Source organism: Saccostrea cucullata, unplaced genomic scaffold (assembly GCF_032062105.1).
Source record: "Saccostrea cucullata isolate Sc308-1 unplaced genomic scaffold, CSIRO_AGI_Scuc_v1 ctg10, whole genome shotgun sequence".
Lineage (NCBI taxonomy): Eukaryota > Metazoa > Mollusca > Bivalvia > Ostreida > Ostreidae > Saccostrea > Saccostrea cuccullata.
In genome coordinates this window covers 5239-16630 of record NW_026938566.1, presented here as the reverse complement: position 1 = coordinate 16630, position 11392 = coordinate 5239, and the positions used below count along the sequence as shown (strand labels likewise).

The 11392-nt window shown below is 31.0% G+C and overlaps 1 protein-coding gene across 1 annotated transcript; it reads right to left on the bottom strand.

The window, feature by feature from the left end:
* Positions 1 to 9151: 9151 nt before the first annotated feature.
* LOC134250653 (UPF0696 protein C11orf68 homolog) lies at positions 9152 to 10865 on the bottom strand. Its single transcript, XM_062733004.1, has 2 exons — positions 10715 to 10865; positions 9152 to 9745 (listed from the first exon to the last, which is right to left on the bottom strand). The coding sequence occupies exons 1-2, from the start codon at positions 10852 to 10854 to the stop codon at positions 9193 to 9195; spliced, it is 693 nt and encodes a 230-aa protein (XP_062588988.1). The 5' UTR covers positions 10855 to 10865; the 3' UTR covers positions 9152 to 9192.
* Positions 10866 to 11392: the final 527 nt, after the last annotated feature.

Here is an 11392-nt window from a genome sequence, read left to right as displayed (position 1 = left end):
TGAAGTCAAAAGACGGGATTGTTTTCCGTCACGTGATCTCGAATCTATCAGGTACGCACAGATTGCGTCAACGACAGATATAAAGACACGTGTTTAAAAAAATTAAATCAAAGTTTTTTTTTAAGAATAATTAAGAAGCAATAATTGAGTTATGTTTATTTATTATTTATAGAACAAATCTAAAGCTTCAATATAGATTCTTAATGACATATTTAGAAGATATTATATGACACCATAGCTATTAATAGAATATTGCATGTTATCTTACGGATCGTTGTTAAACTTGTTTACTTGCGTTTTTTATTTCCGAGATTAGAGTCAAGAAGTATCCTGAACGCAAATTTCGTCATTTACAAAAAACAATTGCTGATTGGTTGACCGGGTGTACTGAATCCCATTCAGAACTCGAGAAAACAAGAGGCCCACGGGCCATATAGGTCACCTGAGTATTGTGCAACAACTTTCAAACAATTAAATTTGGTTCGTGTTTTAAACCAGGGGCCATGAAATTCGCAATTCATAATTTTGACAGAAGCACCATTGCTTATCATAATTATAGACTTAGCATGCTTACTCTATTTAATAAATACCCAGAGGTATATCAGAGTACTAAACAGGGACGTAGCATCCGGGGGGGCCTGCCCCCCCCCCCCCCCACTTTTTTCCCCAACATAACCTTTACTATAGTAAATGTTCATTGATAGGATGGTTGGCCCCCCCCCACTTTATAACCATAGTATAGTGATAGCAAGGATTGTGAGGAAAGAATTGGAAGTGATAGTAAGTTGGCTTTGAAAAAGTTGGCTACTACCCCCCCCCCCCTCCACGAAATAGGATTTTCGAGTTTGGGCAACTTTTAATTTTCGGTTTTTTTTTTTGCTTGTCAACTTTTTCAGGTAAGTAAAAAAAAATTTTCTCAGGTTGGCCCCCCCCACTTTCAAAAACGATCCTACGTGCCTGACAAAGGAAAATGCACTTCCACTTTATAACCAGTTGTCCACCTAATCCCAAACGAAACACTGACCAGGTCACCCAGGGGCCATATATTTCAAAATTTTGCATTAATTTATTTTCAGACTATGTACCCCCCACTCCCAACCCAGGGAGGGGGCATAAAAAATAACTATTTTGCTAAATGCACCTTTCTTCATCATTAATAATATACTTGGATCATTGGCATAAAACCCAGGAGCAAAGGAAAGATTTTCAAAGAATTAGTGTATTTTCACTATGTAATGTGTGTGTGTGTGTGTGTGTGTGTGAGAAAATAAATATATCTTATCTTTAAAAGAATTTGAATACACTTTATTGGAATGCATCTACAGTGTACACTTTAAATTTCATATAAATCTCAATTAACAATCCAAAAATTGTATTGGAAGACTTCATGAACTGTTTTATTCACATTTTACTAATATAAGATGGTTCTCTTTCATATAAATCTCAACAATCCAAAAATTATGTCGAAGGACTTTTTCGACAAAGTTACACATTGATAATATTTTATCGAAGGACTAGTTTGGGTTCTCTTTCATGTAAGTCTCAATTAACAATCCAAAAATTATATTGCAAGACTCCATGAACTATTTTATTCACAATTTACTAATATATGACGGTTGTCTTTCATACAAATCTCAATTAACAATCCAACAATTATGTTGAAGGACTTTTTGACAAAGTTATGCATTGATAATATTTTATCGAAGGACTAGTTTGGGTATGCGTAAAACATCCTGAAGAAATGATCAATCCTCTTTTGACTGATCAGAGTTTTTTTTTATTTGTGAGAGAATATATATATATATATTTTCTTTATAAGAATTTGACTACACTTTATTGCAATGCATTTCCACTTTAAACTTTATTATTTTTTTTATTTTATGTTTTGAAATAACAGTTGGATGGATTTTATTTCATTCAAATTAAATCAATTAAAATTCTGGATGGATTCTATTTTTAAAAAGTTAGAAAAAGAAAAACAGACTGGATAAAATGTATTTATTTTTTAAATTTATATATGACTGCATGTCCTCTTTCATACAAATCTCAATTAACAGTCTCCAGCACCTAATTAGGTTGGGGGACTCTTTCGACAAAGTTCTATAAGTATTGATAATTTTTTATCGAACGACTAGTTTGGATAAGTGAAAAACATTCTGAAGAAATCAACACTCCTCTTTGACTGATGAGTAATTTTATTTTTATTTGCAAGCAATTTATTAATGCTTCTTATCTTCATAGAATTAAACCATACTTATGTTGCACTGCACTACAATGGAATGTCAATCAAAGATTCATAAGTCCAGTTTTGTTTTACATGATTTTATGTATTGAAGATAAAGTTGACACAAAATCTTTTTAATTTTGTTCTTTTTAAAAATTTAGGGACAGACTGGATGCTCTTAAATAAAGACATCAAGTAGTGCAGTGCTGCAATGCATCTCATTGTAATTGCTTGACGTATATATTGTCTACTTTTAAAAAACATATTTGGTCTATCTTTATTAAGTTAGGCCTAAACATAAGAATAAATAGGAATTTTCCTGTCTGACTGACGAATGAACATCTTGAGACTCATTCAAACAAATTAAGCGCCCATTGTAGAACAATCAAGAGCGCTTTCAGTGCTAAGCCTACATGCTTGGCCATTTAACAGTATTTGAATAGTGAGAGAAACTCACACTGCATGTAAGAGCAAACTTAACATGTCATTGAGTGAGCGACTCTCTAGTCTTATATAGTATACCAACTTGTTATCCGTTAATATTGCCTAAACATTTGCATAATCGTCTTGTCTACGTTGTTCAAAGGGGCATAATTTGATTATCGAACTTTGTAAGAAACTGACTTATGCAAATTTTGCAACATACTTTTAGCCGCCTGTGGAAATTGTATATAAAGGGTGACTTTGGAGGGTGGATGGTGGGGAATGTCTCTAGAGGGCATTAACTAGTTGTGCTTGCTAAGATACAAGTATAACTGCACCATACTGCACTCTGCTGCAATCAGTGCAACACATAGTAGTGCCTAGCAAATCATCCAATCAAAATAAACTTAGTCACTTTGTTGTGATTAAATTGAAAATATGATTAAAAGCTTTTTTTTCTTCATTTAGTGTTTTGAAAAAAAGAATGTATAAAAAAGAAACAGACTGCATGAACTATTTTATTCACATTTTAATACTAATATATGACTGTTCTCTTTCATATAAATCTTAATTAACAATCCTTTAATTATATCAAAAGCATTATGTCGAAGGACTTTTCGACAAAGTTACGCATTGATAACATTTTATCGAAGGATAAGTTTGAGTATGCGTAAAACATCCTGAAGAAATTATCAATCTTCCAATGGGAGGAAATAAAGAAAGAATGAATGAATGAATGAATGAATTAATGAATGAAAACAATGTTTAAAAAAGAAACAGACTTCATGAACTATTTTATTCACATTTTAATGCTAATATATGACTGGTCTCTTTCATATAAATCTCAATTAATAATCCAGTAATCATATTGAAAGCATTATGTCAAAGGACTTTTTCGACAAAGTTACGCATTGATAATATTTTATCTAAGGACAAGTTTGAGTATGCATAAAACATCCTGAAGAAATGATCAATTCTCTTTGACTGATTAGTGGATTTTTGTGTGTGTGTGTGTGTGTGTGTGTGTGAGGGTGAGGGTGTGTGTGTGTGTGTGTGTGTGTGTGAGAAAATAAATATATCTTATCTTTAAAAGAATTTGAATACACTTTATTGGAATGCATCTACAGTGTACACTTTAAATTTCATATAAATCTCAATTAACAATCCAAAAATTGTATGTGGAAGACTTCATGAACTGTTTTATTCACATTTTACTAATATAAGATGGTTCTCTTTCATATAAATCTCAACAATCCAAAAATTATGTCGAAGGACTTTTTCGACAAAGTTACACATTGATAATATTTTATCGAAGGACTAGTTTGGGTTCTCTTTCATGTAAGTCTCAATTAACAATCCAAAAATTATATTGCAAGACTCCATGAACTATTTTATTCACAATTTACTAATATATGACGGTTGTCTTTCATACAAATCTCAATTAACAATCCAACAATTATGTTGAAGGACTTTTTGACAAAGTTATGCATTGATAATATTTTATCGAAGGACTAGTTTGGGTATGCGTAAAACATCCTGAAGAAATGATCAATCCTCTTTTGACTGATCAGAGTTTTTTTTTATTTGTGAGAGAATATATATATATATTTTCTTTGTAAGAATTTGACTACACTTTATTGCAATGCATTTCCACTTTAAACTTTATTATTTTTTTTATTTTATGTTTTGAAATAACAGTTGGATGGATTTTATTTCATTCAAATCAAATCAATTAAAATTCTGGATGGATTCTATTTTTAAAAAGTTAAAAAAAAAACAGACTGGATAAAATGTATTTATTTTTTAAATTTATATATGACTGCATGTCCTCTTTCATACAAATCTCAATTAACAGTCTCCAGCACCTAATTAGGTTGGGGGACTCTTTCGACAAAGTTCTATAAGTATTGATAATTTTTTATCGAACGACTAGTTTGGATAAGTGAAAAACATTCTGAAGAAATCAACACTCCTCTTTGACTGATGAGTAATTTTATTTTTATTTGCAAGCAATTTATTAATGCTTCTTATCTTCATAGAATTAAACCATACTTATGTTGCACTGCACTTCAATGGAATGTCAATCAAAGATTCATAAGTCCAGTTTTGTTTTACATGATTTTATGTATTGAAGATAAAGTTGACACAAAATCTTTTTAATTTTGTTCTTTTTAAAAATTTAGGGACAGACTGGATGCTCTTAAATAAAGACATCAAGTAGTGCAGTGCTGCAATGCATCTCATTGTAATTGCTTGACGTATATATTGTCTACTTTTAAAAAACATATTTGGTCTATCTTTATTAAGTTAGGCCTAAACATAAGAATAAATAGGAATTTTCCTGTCTGACTGACGAATGAACATCTTGAGACTCATTCAAACAAATTAAGCGCCCATTGTAGAACAATCAAGAGCGCTTTCAGTGCTAAGCCTACATGCTTGGCCATTTAACAGTATTTGAATAGTGAGAGAAACTCACACTGCATGTAAGAGCAAACTTAACATGTCATTGAGTGAGCGACTCTCTAGTCTTATATAGTATACCAACTTGTTATCCGTTAATATTGCCTAAACATTTGCATAATCGTCTTGTCTACGTTGTTCAAAGGGGCATAATTTGATTATCGAACTTTGTAAGAAACTGACTTATGCAAATTTTGCAACATACTTTTAGCCGCCTGTGGAAATTGTATATAAAGGGTGACTTTGGAGGGTGGATGGTGGGGAATGTCTCTAGAGGGCATTAACTAGTTGTGCTTGCTAAGATACAAGTATAACTGCACCATACTGCACTCTGCTGCAATCAGTGCAACACATAGTAGTGCCTAGCAAATCATCCAATCAAAATAAACTTAGTCACTTTGTTGTGATTAAATTGAAAATATGATTAAAAGCTTTTTTTTCTTCATTTAGTGTTTTGAAAAAAAGAATGTATAAAAAAGAAACAGACTGCATGAACTATTTTATTCACATTTTAATACTAATATATGACTGTTCTCTTTCATATAAATCTTAATTAACAATCCTTTAATTATATCAAAAGCATTATGTCGAAGGACTTTTCGACAAAGTTACGCATTGATAACATTTTATCGAAGGATAAGTTTGAGTATGCATAAAACATCCTGAAGAAATTATCAATCTTCCAATGGGAGGAAATAAAGAAAGAATGAATGAATGAATGAATGAATTAATGAATGAAAACAATGTTTAAAAAAGAAACAGACTTCATGAACTATTTTATTCACATTTTAATGCTAATATATGACTGGTCTCTTTCATATAAATCTCAATTAATAATCCAGTAATCATATTGAAAGCATTATGTCAAAGGACTTTTTCGACAAAGTTACGCATTGATAATATTTTATCTAAGGACAAGTTTGAGTATGCATAAAACATCCTGAAGAAATGATCAATCCTCTTTGACTGATTAGTGTGTGTGTGTGTGTGTGTGTGTGTGTGTGTGTGTGTGTGTGTGTGTGAGGGTGTGTGGGTGTGTGTGTGTGTGTGTGTGTGTGAGAAAATAAATATATCTTATCTTTAAAAGAATTTGAATACACTTTATTGGAATGCATCTACAGTGTACACTTTAAATTTCATATAAATCTCAATTAACAATCCAAAAATTGTATTGGAAGACTTCATGAACTGTTTTATTCACATTTTACTAATATAAGATGGTTCTCTTTCATATAAATCTCAACAATCCAAAAATTATGTCGAAGGACTTTTTCGACAAAGTTACACATTGATAATATTTTATCGAAGGACTAGTTTGGGTTCTCTTTCATGTAAGTCTCAATTAACAATCCAAAAATTATATTGCAAGACTCCATGAACTATTTTATTCACAATTTACTAATATATGACGGTTGTCTTTCATACAAATCTCAATTAACAATCCAACAATTATGTTGAAGGACTTTTTGACAAAGTTATGCATTGATAATATTTTATCGAAGGACTAGTTTGGGTATGCGTAAAACATCCTGAAGAAATGATCAATCCTCTTTTGACTGATCAGAGTTTTTTTTTATTTGTGAGAGAATATATATATATATTTTCTTTGTAAGAATTTGACTACACTTTATTGCAATGCATTTCCACTTTAAACTTTATTATTTTTTTTATTTTATGTTTTGAAATAACAGTTGGATGGATTTTATTTCATTCAAATCAAATCAATTAAAATTCTGGATGGATTCTATTTTTAAAAAGTTAAAAAAAAAACAGACTGGATAAAATGTATTTATTTTTTAAATTTATATATGACTGCATGTCCTCTTTCATACAAATCTCAATTAACAGTCTCCAGCACCTAATTAGGTTGGGGGACTCTTTCGACAAAGTTCTATAAGTATTGATAATTTTTTATCGAACGACTAGTTTGGATAAGTGAAAAACATTCTGAAGAAATCAACACTCCTCTTTGACTGATGAGTAATTTTATTTTTATTTGCAAGCAATTTATTAATGCTTCTTATCTTCATAGAATTAAACCATACTTATGTTGCACTGCACTACAATGGAATGTCAATCAAAGATTCATAAGTCCAGTTTTGTTTTACATGATTTTATGTATTGAAGATAAAGTTGACACAAAATCTTTTTAATTTTGTTCTTTTTAAAAATTTAGGGACAGACTGGATGCTCTTAAATAAAGACATCAAGTAGTGCAGTGCTGCAATGCATCTCATTGTAATTGCTTGACGTATATATTGTCTACTTTTAAAAAACATATTTGGTCTATCTTTATTAAGTTAGGCCTAAACATAAGAATAAATAGGAATTTTCCTGTCTGACTGACGAATGAACATCTTGAGACTCATTCAAACAAATTAAGCGCCCATTGTAGAACAATCAAGAGCGCTTTCAGTGCTAAGCCTACATGCTTGGCCATTTAACAGTATTTGAATAGTGAGAGAAACTCACACTGCATGTAAGAGCAAACTTAACATGTCATTGAGTGAGCGACTCTCTAGTCTTATATAGTATACCAACTTGTTATCCGTTAATATTGCCTAAACATTTGCATAATCGTCTTGTCTACGTTGTTCAAAGGGGCATAATTTGATTATCGAACTTTGTAAGAAACTGACTTATGCAAATTTTGCAACATACTTTTAGCCGCCTGTGGAAATTGTATATAAAGGGTGACTTTGGAGGGTGGATGGTGGGGAATGTCTCTAGAGGGCATTAACTAGTTGTGCTTGCTAAGATACAAGTATAACTGCACCATACTGCACTCTGCTGCAATCAGTGCAACACATAGTAGTGCCTAGCAAATCATCCAATCAAAATAAACTTAGTCACTTTGTTGTGATTAAATTGAAAATATGATTAAAAGCTTTTTTTTCTTCATTTAGTGTTTTGAAAAAAAGAATGTATAAAAAAGAAACAGACTGCATGAACCATTTTATTCACATTTTAATACTATGATCAATCGTCTAGAGAAGAGGCATCCCTTATCATCATAATTAGTGCACTTGGATTATGTTAAGCTTGAATGCTGTCCACTATCTCCATAACTTTGTTCAAACCATCCTTGATAGTTGAAGCGGAACCGTGAATTACTTTCGATTTCGTTCTTTTACAGGATTTTAACTAAAACACATTTTTCATCTTTGATTTTTTGTAAACAAGCCACCCCTCTCTCCTCATTTTTAAACAAGAAAGCTGCTAAAAGTTAGCTAGAGAATAGAAGTTGAATGGTTGAATTAAACTGTTTGCATCAAAGCTAGAAAAAGCTAACATCAAGATTGCATGGCCTTTATCTAATTCATGTCAATAAAGAAAATAATAAAACTGAAGAAAAAAAGCGAATTGTCTAAGAATGTAGGATATTTTTTTATGAAAATGTTGAATTTATATTTTTATATTTTACTATTTTAAAAAAAATACCACAAATAATCGATAAACTTGTACTTTCCTTTATGTATTTTAACCTTAGTATTTCAAATTTAAACATAAACTTAGATCCTCAAATTTATTTATGTGTTCCCATTGTGTTTAGATTCATATACTCATTTGTGAGATAGAAAAATGTGACTAAGTAGACCAGTATGAAAGATTAGTACATGTACATGTATCTTACTCCTTAGATTGAAAAGCTTATTATATTTTGTGGGTAAATATTTTTCTCCTGTATTTCCTGCTCCACCGAAAAAAAAAATGAAATTCATTTAGAAATTCTCTGCAAAATTTACCAGTTACTGTATCTTATATTTATGCCCTTGACATGTTCTAAATTTTCAATTTACTCCAACCTGTTAAATTTTAAACACCTCGCTAAGTAGGAGATGCAGCGTGTAAAAAATGAAGGTTTAATAGAGTCTAAGATAGGTACACAATCTTGATCCAAGATGAAATAAATTTTTAAAGTAGAGATCATTTTAACAGTCTTTTGTGATAATTTTATGACATTTTACTGAATTCTAAAACTACTAACTTTCTGTTGTTTCACAACATCTTTTAAAATCATAAAACGAAGTATTTTTCATTGTAAAATAATTATTCATGGGTCCACTTTCAATTTCCAAAATCTACCATACTTCTTTAATAATGGTGGCATTAGAAATGACATCAAAGTTGCTAATGTAAATCGTAGGTCTGAGATTCCAAATGTTGTTCTTGTACACTTCTAGGCGGGTGAAGATATCTGGTTTGTACTGAAGCTGACATTTGATTCCCAGGCTTCTTATAGTTCTTTCACTTTCATATACTTGGTCTTCGTCGCAAAAATTGTCATTTTTGATGCACACTACATGTACATTTGCATAAGGACACTCTCTACCCAGTGTAGAAGCACTGATTTTGGCCTTCCTAGCCAGAGTATTCCCATTTACAATACCTTTGGCAACTAAGGACCACAAGTAATCTCCCTTTCCTCCAGTTGACACGAAGAACATCCATTTACCAGCAGTAACTCTAAAATTGTTTCCTAATTCAAAAATTTTGTCTTTACTTATATCTCTTGCCGATGCTTTCAGGTTTTCCCATGCCTCTTTTAATCCTAAAACGTCCATTTCATCCGAGTCATTTTCATATTTTGATTTTTCTGAACGGACGACACGAATCCAACCAAATCCATCATCTCTAAAAATATTTTGAAAAGTATATGGTAGAAAGACTCGTATTCAAGATTTAATGACATCATCAAATAAAATAACCTATGTATCCCATAAACATTCTAAGATAGAAATATAAACATTTTTAAAAGCTTTATATAAATGTCAACTGTGGATTTGAAAAAAAAAGTATGACAGTAGTACTTTCATCATGTACCCTGCTATGGGCAATGTATAAAATAGGGATGGGATGATACAACTTTTTCTATATAAATATGTTTCATGATATTTGAGCCATGATACGATATGTATTTCAATAGCTATACTGGTTATTTAATCTTTTTTGCATTGAAATGAACAAAACATACCTTCACAAATAAGAATTATTTCTTTAAGAAATGAATTTAATTTTTGAAGATTCATGAGGTTATGAACTACGACGCTTCACGCCCGCATATTTCATGAAGGTTGTTAGCGCTTCATGATAAATATGCCGGCGTGAAACGTTCATTTCTTATATTTACATTATTTTTCTGATGATTTGCCACAAAATTTGTGCCATTCAACTGTTATTCAAAGCAAAATAGTTTGCACTATAGTTTTGAAGTCAAGTGTGGTATTATGATGTAACAATGGAGATATTCATGCTCAACGATGGTAGTTCATGAGAAAGTAATTTTCATATTTGCAAAGAGTCTTAAGGAAAATTATTTGGAAATTTAAATATTTAAAGTTGAATATCTGTTATAAATCTAAATTATTTTACACAAGTGGTATTAATCATAATGTATATCAAATTTAGCACATTTATTTTGTATATTAAACAAAATATTAAATGTTAAGTACCGGTAAACAAAGAAAAACACAGTACAGATATTTCAATATTTCTTCAAACGTATCATCCTCACACAGAATTGATATTATCGATACCTCGTCCCAGCCCTAGTATAAAACCAGGTTTTCATACTTATAGAAGAGCATTAAAACCTTTCATTACCTGTGAATCAGAGAGGGTTTATTTTTCTCTAACCACTCCTCAATTGATTCCTTGTTCCTCCCAGTCTCATAAATCACAGATTTAGCATTTCTACACTCCAGTGAGTCTGCCGCATAGTAATCAGAGTCATACATTGCCATCTTTTTTGTGATTTCATTAGTTATGTAAACTCTTTCCTAGGGAAACAAGATAACCTGCCAAAAATGTATCATACATAAAGGATATTCAATGATTTATACATGTAGTTAAAGAAATAAAGAGAAGAACTTAAATCATGATATTCTCAACTTTAACACATATCTTCAAAGATCCATTATAATTAATCCTGATTTGAGTCAAATACATCTGCTTATATTTACATTTGCAAATGCTTTCCTTTATATAACACTACTATAAGCAATGCATATCTATAACTGTAAAATGCGTATCTATAACTGTAAAAAGGGGGTCAAGAGGTCATAGATGTGCGTATAGATAATCGTTCGACGTAATTTCTCAGTGACGTCATAAAGGGTCGACGTGCGTTCAGTGGATAACATACATGCCGTTGGGTTTGAAAAATAATGCATTTCACACATTAAAAGTCACAATCAGGTAAATATAAAGTATGAATAAGTCACAACTGTAAATATAAGTAATAAGGTATCATTTTAAAACATCTATCGGGCTATAAATACG

Excerpts from the sequence above, each read along its gene's own strand:
- LOC134250653 (XM_062733004.1), bottom strand. The coding sequence starts at position 10,854 with ATGGCAATGTATGACTCTGATTACTATGCGGCAGACTCACTGGAGTGT. Across the intron at positions 9,746-10,714 it reads AAACCCTCTCTGATTCACAG|AGATGATGGATTTGGTTGGA; the intron begins GTAATGAAAGGT and ends AAATATTTTTAG.